This window comes from Nomia melanderi, chromosome 13, assembly GCF_051020985.1.
Source record: "Nomia melanderi isolate GNS246 chromosome 13, iyNomMela1, whole genome shotgun sequence".
NCBI lineage: Eukaryota > Metazoa > Arthropoda > Insecta > Hymenoptera > Halictidae > Nomia > Nomia melanderi.
This window is the reverse complement of record NC_135011.1, coordinates 1135647-1157239: the sequence shown is the minus strand read 5'-3', so window position 1 is coordinate 1157239 and position 21593 is coordinate 1135647. Positions and strand designations below refer to the sequence as shown.

Here is a 21593-nt window from a genome sequence, read left to right as displayed (position 1 = left end):
CAGGGGCCAGGTTTTTGCTCCCTTGTACTCGCTCCTGCGCAGAATCGGGAGTTTGAACCTAGTGTTAACATGTTGACTGCCACGAGAATTTCTAGTGTTTCGAATAGCAAGACTTATTCTTTGATAACAATGGCAAATGATACTGAAAATAATTATTAATAATTTAGTATCACAGTAGTCATATCATGCTATGATCTAGCTACCAATATTACTAAATATTCTTATTTAAAATCAAGTTTTTTATTGTAATTATTCTTCAGTAATTTGGAAGCCCCGGTCATCAGTCACCGTGACAATCAACGTGTTAAAACGTTTGCAAATAATTACTATAATCGACTATGATTATAATTCTACTATAATATAATTTAATTGGAATTATTATAATGGTGGTATTATAATAAGTGGAATTGAAGGAATAATATAAAGAACGACAGGGTGAAAACGGAATTGTACTTTATATTTTGTGAATACAGTAATACGTTGATAAATATTTCACTCTGTTTTTCTCGAATGTACAGTTTCATCGACATACATTGACTTTGAAAAAAATAACCATAACGAAGATAACGTATTTATATTCTGTCAAAGGTATGTGTGTATGTATGTGTGTATGTGTGTGTGTGTGTGCAATATAAGATCCGTGGTCGGACATCGACAGTGAAAATATCTGAAACTTTCTCGGTTTAGTTCTCGCTCGAATGAAATCGCTACCATAACCGGGAACAAGATACCGGCGCGAGCACCATCATAGGTAAACGAGTAGCCATAGAATTCCATGCACAAGCCTGAACCGGAAATCAACTAAACATCGCGTTTCTACGAATACAACGTGAATTCCAATCGATCTGTTCTTTCTCTCGCTTTAGTTAAAATTTTTCACTGCAAAACAAAATATCGATTACAAAGACGACTTAACCACTGGTTTAAAAATATATGCGGACGAACATTGGTGTCCGCAGTTTCTACGAGAAAAAAAAAACACCATAAATACAAATGATTCGCAACAAATACAATAAATGATTTAAAAACGAAATCTAACGACTAAGCGAACTATAAAAATACTACGTACAACATCCATTTGTAAATTAACAACAAAACGATAATCAATACCCGAGGGAATATAAAGTAAACTATATAAAAATAATAAATGCTACGAAATACACGATGCGCGTCTCTGTTTCCACCGCGCATAGCTATTGCAGTTTATAATGTTTCGTGTTGTTCAACTGGCGCTTGTTATACGCTTCTCGTATAAGTTGTGTATATATATATATATATCTGATTGTTTGAACAGAGTACGTTCGAAACGGATACGTTCTAAGAAGTTATAATAATATTATAAATTATCTCGTACTCAACGAAAACATTCCACGAAGCTATAACAGCATGCAAACGTACATGTTCCGCGTAAAATCGTTCAAATCATAAATATATATGCATACGTATACTTCTATATATATACATATATATGTATATATAAAAAAAGAGATAAAATCTGAACGATCTTTTACAGTATATACTGATTTAAAATTGATAACATACATACGTACACATATATATGTATATATATATATGCATTTATATATTTATATATATATATATGTAGGCAAGTATATGTATAGTAAATTCGACGGTTTAAAATTGAATTCTTTTGCAAGCTTTTTCCCTTTACAAATGATCGATATACCTGTGCAATAATGTTTGCGAGTGGGAATCCAATTCGTCGGTTCGCCCTCGAGAAATCGTTTGAAACAAACATCGAAACAACATTATGTACGTATAAAAAATATGGCAGTAACAGTCTAAGTATTAAATTTTAAATGGAAACAACGATAAAGCCGAGCGACGACGAGTTAAAAGTGAAAACTGTAAATCTCATAGCTATCCTAATAATCCTATTTGTTAAACCGGCTCTATGTTGCTTATGCTTTAAGTACGCTAGTTGATTATTTCCGTAAAAAATTCAACGACGAGTCCTCTCACATTTCCTCTCCTTATCTCGTTACTTTGTAGATTTAACAGCTTATCAAATAATTATTATCTCTTCGTTAGGGATACTTTGAAATTCGGAAAAATCTCTATTCGTACTTAGTTTTTACCCTATTTCGAACACAGGATATGTACAGATGTTGATCGTCATTTATACTTTGTATATACATGTATATAAATTTATATATGTATATACATAAATATGTATTTGTATATATACATACATATTTATATACATGTATATACATATATGTATATATACATGGAGAAACGATTTCTTTTTTTAATACAACAATTAAGAAAAATAAAAGCATGTATATCGTTAGGATATCGAACTTGAAATTTTCTATTCTTCTATCGTTGGGGATTGTACCATTGCGCCGTTGTTACGTAACGGCTTCTTTCCTTCAAAATACACGACCATATTTTTACAATACACTGTGCATGAGTATATCCTTTATATGTATATATATATATATAATAAATATCACGTGTTGCATGAAAGTGTATGACGAATGAAGAAGAAATCTGCCTCGAATTAAACAATATTTAAACCGACTGTGTGTGTGTGTGTGCCATTTATATTTGTAAGACATTGCGAGAGTATTGAAAAAATGAAAGGTACACGGTTTGGAACTTATCGTGGAAATTAATGTTCACCTTCCATCGAAGTGCATTTCATTGCAGACCTTTTTATAATTCATTTAAGGCACTCAATATAAATATAAAGAATTTTCCGTGGTTCTACACCCGAGGATCTTTTTACAAGTTGATTTAATAAGAGACGAAGGATTTAGCTTTCTATTCACACTATTCACAGTCGTACACCGTAGATACGACGCAAAGAAGACGAGATATAATAATAACTTAACGAAATACATAAAGAAAAAGAAATACACGATTTTAAAACCCTCTCTGTATTTATGCGATAGACTGTAAACAATGCATTTTGTACTCCTATCTAATACACACACGCTAAATGTGCTTTCGGTTCACCGTTTCCTGTCGCAGTAACAAGTAACCGTAACTACCTCCATTATTTATGTTTGCCCAGTAGTAATCGTTGTTCCAAATCCTTTCAGAATCTTTCTTTTCTCTTCGCAGTTAGAAGCGTAACGTGAAAAATACGTGAACTCGCTCAGTTGTCGTACAATACTATTGTAAACGTGTACTTCATTGTCGAAAATGAAATGCACATTTCAGAAGTTCCGCTTTTAGAAAACAGCATGGCAGAAAATTATATTTACAGATCTTAAACAACAGAAAAAAAAGAGAAAAGAAACTATTGAGTAATAACAAAAAAAAAGAAGAAAGAAAATGAAGTTCCCGATGAGTATGTTACGATAAGCGTTCCGCTCTCTCGCTACATGTATTTAAAAAAAAAAAAATGTAATTATGCATTCTAATGCACGTGTTCGAAGAGAAATTACGTTAGACGTCCGTTGTGATTGAGAGTGCATTTAAGTTTCGGTCGACTCTGTCGTTTACGTAGACTATAAAGAGGGATGCGTCTGAAAAATTTGGCAATCTTCCCTGAGCGTACTAACTTGATGGAACTAGGATGACGTAAACAGTCTCTGAATTAACTATTTCAAAATTAAAAACACGCATGATCAGATATTGATTCGTTTGGTGATAAATATTTAAGTGATTTGTTAAGTACCTAATGCCATGATAGCATTATATGTCATAGAGGTTTTTCCTGCTCTTCGTTGTTTGATGCTTTTCTGTTGGCCAGCGTCGATGCGTTTAAACATCATCGACCGTTCTCTGAACGTTAAGAGTCCTCTTGCTTCGGCAGGAGATTCGTTCTTTCTTCTTCCTCGAGCAATTTCTTCGATGACATCACTCTGTTTATTTCTCGACATGCAAGAACTTCCATGTCCAAATCTAATTTATTCGGAGTTTGAACTGGGCTTGTTACCGAAGGTGTCTGTAACATATATGTAGTCAATCATTACATTATTATTATTATTACTGCTACTGCTACTGCTACTGCTACTGCTACACATTGAATATAAGAATATTAAAGCTACGTACCTTCGTCGGTGAATTTTTAAGTTTCCCATTATGGTCGCTGTACGATGAAACAAATTTTGAATGCGTCACTGGGCTAGCGCTAACCGGAGCGGGCGAAGTTGGAGCAGTTGCACTATGAACAGGAGATTGTACGGTATCTTTATCCTTTTTTTGTTCCTTGTCCTTATCGACCGGCAACACGGGAGATTCTGGCACGCTGCGATCATCCTCGTCTAAAGAGTGCAGTAACTGAAAATTGAAATCAATGAATACGTTTGTCCAACGATTAGATACTTTTGTTTTTTTTTCTTTTTTTTTAAATGGTCCCCATAACGATCAACCTTCTCAACTTCGTCATCGAACTGCTCGTGGCCTGGTAACGGATCTTTTTGGCTCTTCTCCAGAAGCGTCGCTCGTTTCGCAGCCAAGTAAAGAGATCTTTTAATTTTAACGTAGAACACTTCCGTTACCGCCCGTACCGTGTAATCAGGGACGAACGTGTATCGCAACATAGAATCTAAATTGATCGATTGTATGCTTCCCACTGCTTGCGGGTTTGAAGTAGTCGGTGATTCGGCTGAAAATCCAACGTAGAACGAAATTCGATGGCTATCTTGATTATATAAAGGATCGTTCGTTCGAGATCTTACCGATTCCTATATTGACGATAAACGCCTGGGATCCGAAATATGTGAATGGACCGCTCTCGAACATCATATTCTCTTTGCCGACCGTAACTTCGACCCGACCTTCCAAAATCAAAACAAAATAATCGACTGCCTTTCCCTGCTGATAGATAACCGCCGCCGGATCGTGCCTCGCTTTCTCGCGCGACTTCACTTTGATATGATAAATAATGTCTTGTTTAAGCAAACGACGTAAAATAGTTTCCGATATTGTGTCGGACTTAAATGCATCGACAGCTGTGAATTATATATTACACTCAGATGATATGTATCTTAAAGAGTATTGCTTAACAGATTTTTATATAAATCTCATATTTTCTTAAATCAAAACACTTCTTCCTACTTGTGGATAAATATTGAAACATGGCCAGTGTCAACTGCGGCGATATATGAATTCGTTGGTTCTCTTTCTTCTCCGCGAACACGGTGAAGTCTTGTACTTTGTGCTTTGCTTGTCTTCGACGTTTAGTTCTATTATCCGCTGTGAACAAATATTTAACAATCTTCAGATTTCGAACTCGTGAGAATATTTAGAGATTGAAATTCAAGGATGGATCAAAGAATCTTACTAAACACGTCAGTTTCATCCATGATTTCAGCTTGAATCAATTCTTCTATGACATCCTCCAATGTAACCAACCCTATTACTTCGTAAAACGGATCTCCTTCTCCTTCGTTATTTACTCTCTGAACGAATGCCATGTGACCTTTGTGACCTGACAACAGTAAATGCATACTTTCATTAGGCATCGGTCACTAAGATATAAATGTATCTATGGAAACATCTGTTAATTATTTACAAATATTTACCTTCTTTAAATTGCTTGAACATTATGTCCAATGTGACATCTTCGAAAATAAAATTGCACTGATTTTTGTAAAACTGACACAACGTTTTAAGCGGCATGTTATCGTCCGGATCGACAAACGCAAGATCTTTAATGTAAAGCATTGTTACTATGTTTGTTCTAGTTCCTTCGAACACTGGTATCCGTGAAAAGCCTGGAAGCGATAGACAAACACTATGAAAATTCATCTATGTTAATTAACCTACTGCAACGAAAAATGCGAAACGTATACGAAACGTGTACCTGTTTTCATGATCTCGGATACCGTTTCAAAATCTAAGACGGCATTGTAATCCAGCATATATACATCCTCAATTTTTGTCATTACATCCGCGACAGTCTTCTTTCGTAATTCTAATGCGCCAGCGATAATGTTCACTTCGTCCTTTTCTAAATCGTTATAGCCTGTCGTGACCTATAAGGAATTCATATTGGCATATAATTATAATTGCACGTGAATCGATATGAAATCTTTGACAATGTTTTTACACATTATATAAGTAGAGCACTCTCAGAAAAGGGTCCTGGATTATTAATTACACAACTTACATTTCTTTGTACTCATATACATACATATATATGCACATAAATATATGTATCATATAGAAATACATTTAAACGATAAGTTCACCTTAAATTAGCACAGTATAAATATGTAAAGTTATCTTATTTAAGTTTCACATTGATAAGTAATCTAACATGTACTCTGTAGAATGTGAAAACTTCAAGCAAACGTCAGTAGATCTATATCTTACCTACATATGATTGAATTTGGATGTCAGTATAATTATCTGCCCTATCCATGCTCATTCTGATAAGATCCGTAAGAGTAAAAAGTTTGGAAAGGCGTTTGATAATGTATACTTCAAATTACAATCAGAAAAAACTATATTAAGTATATACTGTAAGAATAATCTAATGTATTAACAGTGAATTTTTTTCTCTCACCCTTACAAGTTCCTTCAAGCGTTCACGGTTATACACATTGCCAATTTCTTCGCCAAGAAGAAAGTCTAGTAGCTTGCTAATGGGGTAACTTAACGGAAACGTTATTATCATAGTCAATTTTGTTACGTAAATTGTTTTAGCTCCAATACATAATCCATGTCTGCTACAAATAGCCTGAAACATTTTACATGTTTTTCAATACAATTATACGGCATACAACTAAATTCATTGAAACTTTATCATTAATGATCCAATAAAAATGATAACTAAAAATATACATACTTGCGGTGAAATTTCACCGAAAATCACAATAGCTAAGGTAGAGCAGATAACAGCAACTAATCCCGAAGTTAAATCATCTAGCAAAATAGTAAATATCGAATTTACTAAAACGTTCGAGAACAAAATTGAACATAACAAATAATTCCCGTGATTCCTCACTGGTTGTATGGTCCTTGCATATTGCCTTTCCTTTAATGCATAAACAATTAGAAAGTTGTGAAATTATTGTATAAAATTATAATTTAGAATTACAGAATTACAGTGAAATAAGGTAAATAAAAAGTACCTTTTCTGTTCCTGTATTACACAGTATTTTCAATTCAGTTCTGTCCATTGCCATTAGTCCCAAATTCAAACCAGAAAACAGAGCTGAGAAACTGAGACACATAAGTATAATTACAATACTAAGCCAAAGTGGTAAAAATTTCTTGTATGTATAAATCTGTAAACAATAATTGATAATAGATATATTTAATGCGATAACTTCCAACAATTCTGTAATCACTTTTGAATGTACTATCAAGTGTGTTACTTACAGTGTTCCATGACTGAGTGCCTTGATGTTTGAATAGCAAAAGATCCGGTCCTTCCTTTCCGTATACTGGTTGTTTTATACATAGAAAAAATGGTGAGCCAAGTGGCAATACCACATCAATAGTCGCGGTATTGTTCCTTACATTTCTTACCTATATCAAATATACCAGTGAATCTAACTATATTTTTAGTTTGTGTAAACACAGAAAAATATAATAAAGAATAGGATAAAATAATTACTGGGAATTCGTTGCTCTTGATTTTATCACAAATGGTACCTCTTCTTGCTGGTTCATCTGTGAAAGTGACCAACATATCCTCTGTGATACCAGTACCAAATAATCTTATAACAGCCTTGCTCCCAGCTAGTATTTCTGGAATTCCATTTTCGCTGTAACTAGGATCCTTGTCAGCTGTTTCTATTCTTAGTCCTTGAATAACTGCTTCTGTATGGAGCTCTTCAGTCATTAAATTTTCATGGTCACCATTCACAAATGGCGAATAATCTGCACGACGTGTACGAAACTGTTTCCTGAGAACGAAACAACAGCATTTAGTTTACATTTCACATTAGAATTTCTTGAACAATAATAGTTTACAGAATGAATACTTTGGTAATGCTCATAAATATTTGGAAAAGAGTTCAGTAATATCTATGTACGCTAGAATATAGTGTTTATCAGTTTAGCACATCAACTATTTATCCTTTATCCGTAATGAACTTCAGTGTATTTATTAAATGTGAAAATTCGGGTCAAGGTTTCTAGCTTTCAGCAGATGAACTAAGAATGTAGCAATGAAGTGTGTTTCACTTCTATTGAAATCATATGTTGCTCTTTACTTTGAAATCTCATAGGACAGTTGTACGCGATTTCCTACGTCCGTCTGCGTTTCGAATATTTCAATAAAACGATCGAATAAACGTACGCGGGTATTGTAAACATTTAGCGAATATTATTGCAATAGCCGTAAAATAAAATCGGCTTGCCGTCGGTAATATCGGTATTTTCATACATTTAAAAAATTATGCCATGTCATAAGACGGATATCTATTATTAGTAAAGGAAGGGCATTTTCTCTGATGACGTTCGGTGAAAGAGATAAATGATTAAGTATTCGAAACTTACTCGGATCGTGGCGGAAGGGTGATAGCAAAGTTGCTTCCAAGATTGGTCCATGTTTCGCCGAACCTGGTCACGATTCTTAGACAGAAATAGATCGTGGTAACCTTAAAAGTAGGAACTTGGGCGAACTGGTATATCGCACGGTCGCCGCTCGGCGAGATCCAGATCGCGTACAATCTATTGTTCGGATTACAATTGTCGGGTGTTGGTGACCAGCACAAAGAAATGTTGCTCTCCAGACCGGTGCCAAGGACTTCGACAAGGAAATCCGAACTGTCCGACGAGTGTTTTCTCGTGTCGGAACGCTCTGTCTGTAGGATATTCACTGATCTCACATTTTGATTATCAATTATTTTCGCTCCTATAAATGCATTCACGTATACTAGGTTGAATATTGTAAAAACAAGTAATAAAAGAGCTGCCGGTGTGCCTGAACGGTCAACATGTTGCGCCATCATGCGACAAGTGCACCGTGACAACTTCACACTGTCGTTAGTTAGTGGTCTATTTATAATCTCGGATTTTCTCATCGCGCCTGCGTATTATGCCGATTGCATTCTCACCGTTATTCGTTGAACGTGCTGCTATCACATCCTATGAAAGTGGGGAGAATATTACTCAAATTCGGATATGCATATATAGTACTTTAAGCGCTACACCTTTCGCTAAACTACCATAGATTTTTGCACACGTGTTGCAAACGGTTCGTTTCCCTTTCGAAAATATTATATTTTCATTTACGTTGAGAGGAGTTTCCCACTTGAGAGATATCAATTTAAAATTGAAACTGTCGTGCGAAACTTTCTACGTTTATCAAATTAGCAGCGATTCATCATATCTATTTTCACCTAAACCATTAATTCTAGATAGCTGGAACTCAGTATAGGATCCAATATGACCCAGTAAACAAATATACCTATATATTTATAGACTTTCGAAATTATTACTTTTCTCTAGCGTATCTGCTTCGCGTTACGTCGAATATCGTTCGCGTGATACACGATTAAAAGGGAAAAGTCGTATAAGCTATGGATAAAGCGAAATTAGTAAATACGTACGATACGTGCTTAATTGTCTCTCAAGCAGAAGCTTAGATCGTCGTTACTGATAAGTAACACATACAATTGGAGCAATACGTAAAAATTCTACTCCATTTCCTAATGAATTATAAATGTATTTTATGCGAAATGTACGAAATACATACGGCACTTGCGTATATATTTTATTTTTTACCTGAAAATCCTCGATAAAGTATTACGTGATACCTACGATTGGTAGACGTAAACATTTAAAGGGACTGATCCATTTTAGGCGGGAATCTGGTAACTGTTTACGCGCGTGTTCAATATAGCTGCTGTGTAGCTTTCACTAGTTCTGTATAGAACCTTTCAAGAATAGTATTTAGGATAAAACAATTTTAAATTACATAGTCGCTAAGTGTTATTTAATTTTCATACAACATAATGCCAGTCGGTTAGTCGATTACTTTAAATATTATTTTCCTCGTAAAGAGGTTACATTGAAATTTATGAAGTCATATAAGTTTCTATTGAAGTAAACAATGTTTTAGCAACAGTTTTATCAGTACAACAAGAAGTGACCAGGATTATTAAAAGATTCAAATTTGAAGAATTAGAATCGGCTGTGATGTCTCTTTTTCCGGAAATTTCATGGAGTAACATAAGATCTGAGTTGGTCAAACATCACAACAGTTTTACTTCGGCTAATGTAGCTCAACTTATCAGGACAGTTATAACTGTGAGTCTTTTACTTAAATACATCAGAATTATATATACAATAATTATCTTTATGTATGTTTGTACCTATATCTTTCTGATAGGACAGAAATATAAAGGAAAAAGATTTAAAGGACCGTTTAGCAACATTACAATTAATCGGTAATATTTATGTCTCATTATCTTCCTTATTTTTTAATCATTCATTTATTGTTACTAATAATAAACAAATTTTAGATATAAGTTGGCACAGTGACCGAAGAACATGGTATGGTCACTTGTTACAAGGTTCTAGTACATATATTAGTTATTTCAAGCATCGTAAAATTCTAGTCGACATGCAAGACTATTTTAATTCATTGCACATGAAAATAAATGTCAAAATGTATATACATAATGGTGTTACATACATTGCTTTAATTAGCAAAGAAGATAATCAGAGAAAGAAGAAGATTCGATCTGGACTTCCCATTACTTTTGCTCTATTTATGGGTCAAAAATGTTTTTTTAGTAACCGAAAGAATGTTTCTCAAGATATGTTACAAGCAATAGTACAGAGTACAGGATATGGGAAAAGTAAACAGATTAATTTAGCAGGCAAAAATCTTGTTTCATTGAGTAAAATGTGTTGGAGAAGAAAGCAAAGAGCATTGAATTTTGAAAATGTTAATAATACTGTGGAGTACAAGGATAGTGGTCCAGAGAGAAAGTAATTTTTATTTGAAATATACTTAAAAGAATATGATTCAACGTGTATAATAACAATTTCATAATTTTTGTTTACTTTTCAGAGCTAGTGGTATAGATTTTACTCAACATAAACAACGTAAAAAATATGCAGAAAATTGTTTTGGTGATAATCCTGCTACCTTAGAATTACTTGTTATAAATGGATACAATATGCCTTTTGCACATGAAGATATATCCAAAAGATTACCAAATGAGAGTACAAGTGCAAAGTTAATATTTCTCTTTTAATAAAATCATTATGTATTTTAATTTTTCATAACACTTTGTCAAAGTTAATTTAATGTATTTTAGGTGGGAGTACCGTAGTCCTAATATTACCGGCTTATTAACAAAATTAATAGAACAACGAATACTTGTTACACCTGTGCCATATTATGTATCAAATCTCATGGTGTTAGGTAAAAATGAATTTACGATTTCATAAATATGATTTTTATGATTGAATGAATAGTACAGTGATGTATATAAATGACAATTGCAGGCAATGCTTGCGCATTTTTTTAATATACAATTTTAAAAGGTAATTGATATTTATAATATTTTAGTTTATAGTGCCCAATATAACTTATTGGGACCGACGATGCACTATGTGCTATCTGTTGCAATTGATACCGCACTTTTATAATTGTCTAATTATGACAAAAAAAATTTTAATAATACAATAATGCAGTTAATAGTACAGATAATGACGCAAATAAAAATGAAAAAGCGTTATATGAATTTTGTATATTTTATGTAATATAATAATTCGAAAATAAAATAATGTTACATACAAAAGTTAAATACATTTATTATATGTTCAGTGTCAATGTTATGCTGATAATATAATAAACCATTGATATTATATTATAAGTAATGTAGACAAATTGAATTTATTAATGAATATGTAGGAATGTTAGTTCAATTTATTGTGTCATCATCAGATTCATCTTCTGATGTTAAGTCTGGATCATTAGCTTGTGACAAACATTTATCACAACGACAATTAAACAAATACAAAGAACGCAGAGCTTTTTGCCTGGAGTGTCTACTTCTTTCTACATCACATTCATCAAGGTAATTTATACATATTTCCTCACCGGGTTGAATATCACGAATTGCTTTTAAAGCTAATACATTATTTGAGTAAGGAAATTCTACAATTGCATTTGGTACACAACTATGATTTACTGCTGACTGAATAACATACAGACCAGAACCTTCATTGTTTAGGAAATCACCTACCACTAAAAATATAAAAGTACTGATATTAAGAAACTTTTGTTGCAGAACTTAAGCCTAATGTAGTTTTTGAAATATTGTACCTTCATCCATTTCATCATAAAGATGACTTATGTACTTATCAATACAAATTCCATCTTCTTGTGGATTTAATGCAGACACATTTTTTGCCCAGACACTAAATGGACTAGTACCAATGCCTTGACCATTTGTACCTATTAGAGCTAACAGATTTTTAAAACCATCTGGAGTAAACCACTGCAAATTAAAAATCAAATAATATATATTGTAATATAATAAGTATTAATTTATATTTATCTTACACACTTGAGATGTGAATTCCGTGTTCAATGCTTTCTGCATCATGTGTCTGAGTACATCAATTTGACCAATAAACTTTTCTTCTAATAATTTATGCGCAATCTGATCCACATCATTGGTCGAACGATGACAAAATTGTGAAAATGTAGATAGTATATCCTCTTTATTATTAGATTGATTAACAATAGCTACCATTCTGGCTAGTAACATTATTGTTGCAGATTCTGGTGGATAATGCATTTGCTTCCATGTTTCATTTAGCTGGACAAGGGGATGAGATTCATCTTTCTCCTTTGAGTGCAAACATAATGTTTTATGATATCTACAATTGTAAGTTAAACAACCCTGTTATTCTTAGAAACTCGTTACAATTCTCTAAATAATACCTCGAGTAAGCTTCAGTTTGACAATCGCTACTACAATATTTTGTGCCACATTCAGAACATTCTGTAATTAATTCTTTCTTTGTTTCACAACATTCCGGATAATGTAAAATCATATCACTCCCAGTCAATCTGCGTAGATTTTCTTGGGCAGTTTCTAAAGGTTTAAGACAATTGTCACACGCTAAGTATCCGTATTCTAAATTCCATGAAAATTGACAAAAGACTAAAGGTTTCTCCGTCAAAATGATATCCCCATCCTTAAAGGAACTAGTCGCAAACAGTCCTTTCCCCTGTAATGTAATTATAAAGTTCAATGTTGTAATAATGAATTCATTGTAAACGTGATAATTGAGTTCATAAGTAAACGTGACTTAAAAACATAAGGATAAAATATATTAGTACATTTTACCTTTTCTTCGTTAATTAATCTAATTTCATAATTGCTGGAATTCATCGTTATTGAATTTCTTAATAACAAAACGATACCATATGATAAAATAACAAGGTATTTTAACCATCGAATATGTATTTTTTGCTCGTCAATATAATCATACTACTGTAGTCAAATTATGACCAAGGCAGAAAAGTTCGATAGAGAAAAAAATAGTAATAATATTGTTAAAAATTATTTTAGAATTACGTAGAAATATATATGCAGGTTGTTATTTAAAGCTTCGAAAGAAACGTTTATTTATTATTTGTTCAGTTGCCCGATAATGCATGTACGGTGAAGTAACTTTAGTTAGGTAGAGTGTTCATAGCACTTCCGTGAAGACAAGCTTCGGATCGCATCGGATGTAAGTTGTCGCGAATCGGTTGAAATTTCTGTAATAAAGAACATTTCAAAACTATTGACCTTATTTTATTGGGCTACAGGGAATAATGAACGGCGCGATGGCAATGGTAAGTTAACTTTTATCGTTACTTGTATAAAAAACATTCAATTAGTAAGAGCAACAAACGATATGGAACATGATGGCGGTTGTAAAATACTTATAACGTATTTAAACGATTAACACTCGAACGATTGAATAAATTCTAAATAGAAAGCGACAGTATTCATTTTACCATGTTCAATAACTGTAAATAAATAATTAATAAGAAACCTGTGAATGTATGTTAATCGATAATGTTATTGACTTTATCGTGCAGTTTAAGATGTTAATTATTGTACTATAACATTTTTGAATATGGAACATTTAAATTATCTACCTAAATTAAACATTAATTTCCAATGATAACGAGTGTAAAAGATTATTGAAGATTTATGTAATTGTAAATACTTTCTTAACCTTTAGAGAACTAGTAGTTTTTCATAAAAATGGTCATTAATTTTTTCCAAATGTTTATGCATATCTATATATTATATAGAATGTATATGTTTTGTAATATTTGAAATATTATACAAAGTCCAGAAAGTGTTTGTTAGTCTTTTAAAAGTTAATTATTGGCCTCAGAAAATTTATTTAATATACATTTTGCAGGCACCGGCATCCCAGAACAATGCAGAACCACCAAACAAGAAAGCTAGAGTTGAAGGTACATTGCTAATGCATCCAAATAACAGTATCCCCCTAATCGCTAATAAATCGTACGGTTAAGCATACAAGTGGAAAAGATGGTGAACACAGAAGCAACAACAAGTGTAATATAATTTTAAACAAAGGAAATGATGAAGAGAAACATATACTAATTACTTAGGACAATCAGATGCTAGCTTTCTATTAAACTGCTGGCAAACTCTAAGCGTTGAGAGGTCTATTGCAGTTTCAGAATATATTTTGGTAGGCTAGGGTAATAGGTGATCGTTGGCCCTCAATAAAACTAATGTATGGTTGTCCTTCTGTTCTGAGATGTTACAGCGGAGAGACAGTACAGAATCTGTGGCCTACGACTGAGCTGTGATCATGAGCGTGCGCCAAACAAAGAAAGAGAACGCTACATTCGTTGAACAGAACAAATCAGAGTTTTGCAAACTCCACTGACACAGCATCTATTGTCGAGTACCAAATATGATGCGTATTTTAGATAGGTCAGCATTTTAGGGTAGTCTTCTTCCATCCTAATTATGAGCCTCAATTTATACAGAAATTATTTTATCGAAACAAGTCATTCTAAGATGTTGTATATTATTAAAAAAAAATTATCAGAATTTAATGGTTTCAAGAGGAGGCTTATAAATAGGATAGGCAATGGCGATGTGTATTTTTCAAGATATTCTCAAATGAAATTCATCATGTTTGCGATTAGATTACATAAGTACGAGGTAAGAGATTTTGCTAAAGAAGATGAGCCCCTTGTGATTTAACAGGAAATTACCGCAGTAGGGCGTATAACACGACAAAAATATATCTTTTCGAGGATCAATCGCGTTAGATTTCTTGTGCAATTAGGATCGCCATTGCTCTATAGAAAGTGTTAGGGCTAATTGCGTGGTAGGTTGGAAAAGGCAAACTGTAAGAAAATGGCGCAGAAAATGCACTGAGAGTATTCTCCTTTGCTTTGTGCTTACAGATTTGTGCGTCGCCTCAATCTCGGATAGTTTGCGCACAACCATCATTGCTCAGCCCAGAACACGGTTAGCCGTTAATCAAATGATTGAACAAAGTTAACAATATCAATTCGTGAAACTGCAAAAGTCGTAAAAGAGAAAAACGAGCGTTTCAACGTGTTCTGATTTCTGTTTCAGAGACTAGCAGACCAAATTGGTTATGATCGTATGAAACCTAATCTAGTTATCGGTAGTCTGATTTTTTTGAGGCATAATAATACGAACATTAATGAAGTTTAAGCAAACGAATTGTGCATTCAATTCAAGTGATCCCTTTTAATGTTAAATGTTTAATGTTCTTTTTAAACAAAATTTTTAATCGTTATATTTCTTGTACCGAATACGTAACAAATTTTTACAATAATGGTGTGCAAGAAAAGAAGGAAACTCCCCTTTTTCCTTGATATGTATATACGCACACGTGCCATGTATAATGCATTTTATACATAGTATCTTATAATTATTAAAATGTGATGTTATTCCTGACTATTTTAATTTCTTTGAACTTCCAGTTCGGAGGACGGTTCTACCGTGGGAACTGCTGCACGACGTCGTTACTTTTTTCATCTCATTTTAAGTTTCAAAATTGCTGTGATGCTTCATAGAAAAAAAATTACATTTCATATGATTCTATATTATATTTGCACAGCAAAGATTATTTAAATTACAAATCAGTAACGCAGATATCTCAAATTTTATTCGATTGTTTAAAAAAAAAGTTAGAGAAAACGAAGTCGAGAAATCAAAATTGTATTCGTTACAAAAATTATGTCATTTCGGTATCTCTATTGTCTCATTGAAGAAAGATATATGATGGAGATACTAAATGATACTAATTCTAATGTTATAATTATACCTAATGCTAACTTTCTTCGTAGGAAATGCATCAGAGTTCTTGCCAGGCCCTATATATGATCTTAATCAAATCGGACAAGTTGTCGCGGGTAAGTAAAAGTATATCGTACAGTGTTTTAAGTAAAATTTTATATGATGTAGAATCTGTAATTGTGACAATTATAACTGTTGGTCACTTCAATTTAAGTTATATTGAGGGTTGATAAATGTCTAGTGGACAAGTAGCTGATAAGATCTGATAAGATATCGGTTGAACGATCTCCTTGACTTAACGCATGCTACATTTTTTAAGCATTCTCTTTGTTTTGTTACAGGACCTGGAGCTAAGTATCTTACACTACCTGGCATTCTAGGTGCTGGTCTTCCAAAAATTACATCTGAACAACAGGATACAGTAAATAGAGCAAAGAAATATGCGATGGAACAAAGCATCAAAATGGTTTTAATGAAACAAACACTCGCGCATCAACAACAGGTAATTTTCAAGTATAAAGCTAACAAACTTTACTCGCCTAACATACATTTTGCATTCCATTGTACATTCATAAATTTTTATATTAAGAATTTCTTTGGCTCTATTATTATTATTATTATTATTATTATACTATAATTGTTATCATATCAAATGTTAAACATAAGTAAATTTTATATGCATGGGACATCCAGAAAATACTATAGAAATATTAGTAATTTTGTAACTGAATGTTAACTCTTAAGAATGCACAATGGATTTAATGTATACTTTTATCAAATTATACATTACAATTTTGGGGTTCTTTTTTATCTCAAAAAGTGTCATTTATAAAAAACTGTTTTTATATGTTGCTTCCTCTATTTAGCTCTTTGCCAATAATACCAAAAAAAAGAAAAAAAAAGTAATTTTTTTAGTATACCTATAATGATTGAAATTAACGTTTGTCCTTGCAATTTAGCTCGCCCCGCCGAGTAATTTTTAAATGATTATTCTATAAACATTTTAACCTGTGTTCGTTATGACGAGCGAGTAAAGTGACAAAAATATAACAGAAATTAAAGGAACGAACACTGGAACCTAACTCTGATCGGTTGATTTTTTCTCCCCGCAGAAGAATAAGTTGGTCCTGCGGCAGCAAGTTTTATTGCTAATGTGCAGGTTAGTGTCAACCAAATCAAGACAGAAACAATATGAAACCGCCTTACGATCAAACACTCCTAAACGTTTCCCTGAGTTACTACTGTAAGCGAAGGTTAGATATCTTGAGATAATAGTCGGCGGGAGCAGAGCTGTACCAGCGCGAAGGAGGACAAGTTTTTGTGCATGAATCTCTGGACGATTTGAGAAAAAAATAATCAATATATACTTCTGAGCTCAACTTCCTTTTCTTGTTTCATAATAATGCTCCAACGTTATGCTTGTAATATTCAAAATTCACTGTTTACAAAGTACAGAGTCCGTTGTACCTGTGTTTACAATATTTATTTGATCATTATCATCATTATGTTCGTATACGCTCGATGATAAAGACTTTCCTTTGAATGTTATCGATTTCAGATGAAACTCTTGATCTGTTTTCACACAGAGAAAAGTCTGGTTGAGCAAAGAAGGTGGAATGGTAAAAGAGCTTGGGGGATTTTTGAGATGAACGAGACTGGTGTATATAAGGGGGAGGGATATCAATAGAAGGCCTATGGTCCTTTGTGTTACAGCAAATGGCTAGTCAACGGAATCAGGTGCAGAGACAGCAGGCTCTCGCCCTCATGTGCAGGTTTGTTTGTTCTTTGTCTTAGCCCTCCAAAATTTCGACCTCGAGACTCAGCATTTTCAATCCAAGATAATTTTCTACTTTCATATCTATTCGAATGTTCTGTTAGCGATTTAAGCTAAGCAATGGTATATCAAGCAGTTCATTTCAATCTCGTGTAAGAAACACAAAACATTAAATCAAATAATTAACATAGATTTCTTTATCGTTGTGTTCGTCAACCGAATCGTCTAATTTTTAACGAGGGAAAGTCATTGCTCTGAAAAAAAAGTTAAGAAATCTTTTTAACGACAATATCATTGTAGAAGTACACGTGTTTAAGTGTTTCGTTTCGTTTGATCTATTAGTAAACAGGAGTAAAATAGTAGAAAATCTTTGAACGATTAATACGAATAAAAAGAAAAGAGAATTGTTCTAATATTCACGAGAGATTGTCGGCTGAAATAAAATTCCTGTACAACAGGGTATATGTGGGCAGCATCAGTTTCGAATTGAAAGAGGACACGATTAGGCAAGCGTTCTTGCCTTTTGGTCCTATAAAATCGATCAACATGTCATGGGACCCCGTTACCCAGAAGCACAAAGGATTCGCATTCGTCGAATACGAGATACCAGAAGCAGCGCAGCTTGCTTTGGAACAGATGAATGGTGTCATGATTGGTGGACGTAACATCAAGGTAGCGGGACGTACCTATATAACGAATTTCCTGTCCCCCAGCAATCCTATCATCCCGCCGGAGGTCGGCAAATTTTTATTTAGTTTTATCCAATATAATATCACTTTTGATGGAACTGCATCGTTCAAAGAATGCATTTCGATCAAAACCATTCTTAAATTTCTCCTGAAATTCTTAACGAACGCCTAATCAATTCAGTCTTTCAATTATTATTTATGACCGTATCGTTGCTTGATTCTTAACGCGTTTCAAAATCATTTGCATAAAATGCAATATCCCTTATTTAAGAGATTCATTGATAATATGATAATATACGTAATTCCTCTGTAATAATTCCCTTTTGTTTAATTTCTCCGTATATTATACATCTATTTTTTAAATATTTGATTTACAATTAGAACTATTTGCTCTTTATCAAGTATCGTATAAGTTAAGACATATTGTGCTATACTGAAGTGATGTTACTCAAATGGATGTACCTTCTTCCAGGTTGTAGGACGACCGTCGAACATGCCACAGGCTCAGTCTGTCATAGATGAGATTACCGAGGAGAGTAAACATTATAATCGCATTTACATCGCATCTATTCACCAAGACTTGACCGAGGACGATATTAAATCGGTATTCGAAGCTTTCGGTCCTATTACCTATTGCAAATTGGCACAAGGCAGTTCACCCCACCGCCACAAAGGATACGGTTTTATCGAGTACGAAACGATGCAGGCTGCTTTGGAAGCTATCGCGTCGATGAATTTGTTCGATCTGGGTGGACAGTATTTGCGAGTGGGTAGAGCTATCACTCCGCCAAACGCTCTTATGGGTCCCCCGAGTGGAACCAGTATGATGCCGACTGCGGCGGCAGTGGCAGCCGCTGCTGCGACTGCCAAGATTCAAGCGATGGATGCTGTGGCCAGCAACGCGGTGGCTCTGGGATTGACCAAACTCGGAGCTGCGGCTCCCCCCATTCTTAATCAAGGTAGAAGATACAGAAAATTGATTAACACGTTGAGTGCGGCGCCGATTTTTATATACTTTCCGCTCAGACGATTCCTTTTTTTCACTGTTTCTTTTGTCGTGCACTGTGACAATGGTGCAGGCGATGCACATGTATACAATGTATAAACATAAGACAATGGCGTGGGGAATGCCAGAGAGAAAAGTGCGAACACCGAGAAACGATCAGTCTGAAAAAGCCACGGAGTACGCTAAATTTTAACATAAATTTTTTCATTGTCATTCACAATTTAACCCTTTAAAATGCTGGTCTCGTGCAGCGATGTCGACCAAACGAGAAGTTCGCTGTCAGTCCCTAGGGACTGGCGTAGCACTCAACGTGTTAAGACATTTGTCAGATTTATCTTGTGATGTCTGTGCCACTTATCCCATATTCGCATGTGTACAGCTTTGCCAGGTATAGTGAGACCTACTCTTGCTCCTGCGACAATGATGGCACCACCGACTATAGCGACAGTAGCACCGGTCATTCCTCCGCCTGGTATAGCTATACCGCAGGCTTTAACTAGACCACCAGCAATTATTCAACCCATACCCGGGCAACCGGTTGTCATACCACCTCCAGCTGTCGTTGCGCCGACAATAGTGGGCACTCCGGTTGTAAGTTCTCAGCGATTGAATTTTTAACACGTTAAGCGCCACGAAAATCTTAAGCGTTCTCCCATAGAGTTTGTCTTTTGTGGCAAAGAAAAGTAGGAGTACTTATGAACTGTTTGGCGTTGCAACGTTCGCGTTACACTAGTATCAACTTAGTCACCAGTGGCTGACATGCCGCTTAACGTGTTAAACTGTTATTCGAACAGTGCTAATTAATAGCCTGTTGAAACATTGAAAATATTATGATCGTTAGATACCAGTCACAACTACAACAAATTCCGATATTATGAGGCGGGCGCAGGAACAAGCGGCTCATCAGAAACAACAGGAAGAACTACAAAAGAAGTTACTGGAAGAAACGGAACCGCAGACGTTGCAACAACAAGAAAACATGTCGATTAAAGGACAAAGTGCCCGTCATCTTGTTATGCAGAAGCTTATGCGCAAAGTTGAGTCCCGAGTTGTAATTTTGAGAAATATGGTAGCACCGGAAGACGTAGATGAAAGTTTACAGGAAGAAATTCAGGACGAGTGTTCGAAATTTGGAGTTGTAGAAAGAGTTATTATTTATAATGAACGACAGTCCGAAGATGACGAGGATGCAGAAGTTATTGTGAAAATTTTCGTTGAATTCTCTCAAATGAGTGGTAAGTTGTTGATACTTTTTCTTCCTTATTTTTTTTTGGATAATTAAATGTTTGCAGTCAGCTATATTAGTGTAATCAATTAATATTTCAGAAGCGGAACGTGCAAGGGATTCTTTGAACGGTCGTTATTTTGGTGGTCGATTAGTAAAGGGAGAGTTATATGATCAAGCTTTATTTGACAATAGCGATTTTTCAGGTTGATCATAAAGTTTATTTTTCGCGCATTCAGATGTTCTCGTTTCTTTCAATTGAAAGAATTTATATCCGCTGTTGACTGATGTTTCGTACTTCTGTTCGCCTGAAGTACTACATATTTCTTACAGACTTCTAACATTACTGTCTGTTTTATTTTTTTTGTTTTTTTATTAAATAAACCGAGGTTTAGATTTTAATTTTTGTACCACAGGATTTAAGTTTGAAATTGGTGTATTAATTGAAACACAGTTTCGATACTTTGTAGAAGATATCCAGAAGAAACATGGAAATCACTATACTTATTAAAGCGCTCAAATTTCAATCGTAATCATCGAAGTTCTGTAAGGAGAAGGATATTCCATTTATATAAATAGTTTCAATACTGATTTCCTATCGCGTCGATTCATCAATACTATGTTTTGAAGGTACAATTGATGATATACACAATAAAATACCTAAATGTATATGTAT

The 21593-nt window shown here is 34.1% G+C and overlaps 4 protein-coding genes across 19 annotated transcripts; 2 read left to right on the top strand and 2 right to left on the bottom strand.

Annotated features, from left to right (window-relative positions):
* Window positions 1-436: 436 nt before the first annotated feature.
* uex (metal transporter uex) lies at window positions 437-9772 on the bottom strand. Of its 3 annotated transcripts, XR_012999896.1 has the most exons (16): window positions 9664-9772; window positions 8434-9024; window positions 7547-7838; window positions 7309-7458; window positions 7059-7214; window positions 6773-6961; window positions 6491-6664; window positions 5786-5957; window positions 5505-5696; window positions 5264-5410; window positions 5038-5175; window positions 4659-4931; window positions 4350-4585; window positions 4030-4257; window positions 3653-3922; window positions 437-3575 (listed from the first exon to the last, which is right to left on the bottom strand). XR_012999896.1 is itself a non-coding variant. In XM_031986847.2 (15 exons), exons 2-15 carry the CDS (start codon window positions 8958-8960, stop codon window positions 3767-3769), a joined length of 3030 nt encoding a protein of 1009 aa, XP_031842707.1. In that variant the 5' UTR covers window positions 8961-9024; window positions 9664-9772; the 3' UTR covers window positions 437-3766. The 3 variants fall into 3 exon arrangements, 2 of the variants coding, with proteins under 2 accessions (XP_031842707.1, XP_076229097.1); XM_031986847.2 differs by having other exon boundaries at window positions 437-3922; XM_076372982.1 differs by lacking the exon at window positions 9664-9772 and having other exon boundaries at window positions 437-3922; window positions 8434-8936.
* On the top strand, window positions 8782-11591 carry LOC116431438 (uncharacterized). 3 transcript variants are annotated; one of them, XM_031986867.2, is made up of 6 exons: window positions 8782-9903; window positions 9986-10188; window positions 10271-10328; window positions 10404-10875; window positions 10958-11125; window positions 11208-11591. In XM_031986867.2, exons 1-6 carry the CDS (start codon window positions 9894-9896, stop codon window positions 11338-11340), a joined length of 1044 nt encoding a protein of 347 aa, XP_031842727.1. In that variant the 5' UTR covers window positions 8782-9893; the 3' UTR covers window positions 11341-11591. The 3 variants fall into 3 exon arrangements, with proteins under 3 accessions (XP_031842727.1, XP_031842730.1, XP_031842728.1); XM_031986870.2 differs by having other exon boundaries at window positions 10007-10188; window positions 11208-11590; XM_031986868.2 differs by having other exon boundaries at window positions 8994-9903; window positions 10001-10188; window positions 11208-11589.
* Window positions 11592-11686: 95 nt separating this feature from the next.
* On the bottom strand, window positions 11687-13441 carry Smyd5 (SET and MYND domain containing, class 5). Its single transcript, XM_031986866.2, has 5 exons — window positions 13254-13441; window positions 12845-13134; window positions 12465-12780; window positions 12221-12395; window positions 11687-12142 (listed from the first exon to the last, which is right to left on the bottom strand). Exons 1-5 carry the CDS (start codon window positions 13296-13298, stop codon window positions 11817-11819), a joined length of 1152 nt encoding a protein of 383 aa, XP_031842726.1. The 5' UTR covers window positions 13299-13441; the 3' UTR covers window positions 11687-11816.
* A 71-nt stretch (window positions 13442-13512) lies between these two features.
* Window positions 13513-21319, top strand: hfp (Poly(U)-binding-splicing factor hfp). 12 transcript variants are annotated; one of them, XM_031986860.2, is made up of 13 exons: window positions 13558-13641; window positions 13721-13747; window positions 14329-14383; window positions 14698-14876; window positions 16274-16339; window positions 16565-16725; window positions 17336-17382; window positions 17937-17995; window positions 18456-18732; window positions 19159-19645; window positions 20072-20283; window positions 20534-20927; window positions 21019-21319. In XM_031986860.2, the coding sequence occupies exons 8-13, from the start codon at window positions 17940-17942 to the stop codon at window positions 21126-21128; spliced, it is 1536 nt and encodes a 511-aa protein (XP_031842720.1). In that variant the 5' UTR covers window positions 13558-13641; window positions 13721-13747; window positions 14329-14383; window positions 14698-14876; window positions 16274-16339; window positions 16565-16725; window positions 17336-17382; window positions 17937-17939; the 3' UTR covers window positions 21129-21319. The 12 variants fall into 12 exon arrangements, 8 of the variants coding, with proteins under 8 accessions (XP_031842715.1, XP_031842712.1, XP_031842709.1 ...); XM_031986849.2 differs by lacking the exons at window positions 14698-14876; window positions 17336-17382 and adding an exon at window positions 15359-15422 and having other exon boundaries at window positions 13527-13641; XM_031986856.2 differs by lacking the exon at window positions 17336-17382.
* The last annotated feature ends 274 nt before the right edge of the window (window positions 21320-21593 follow it).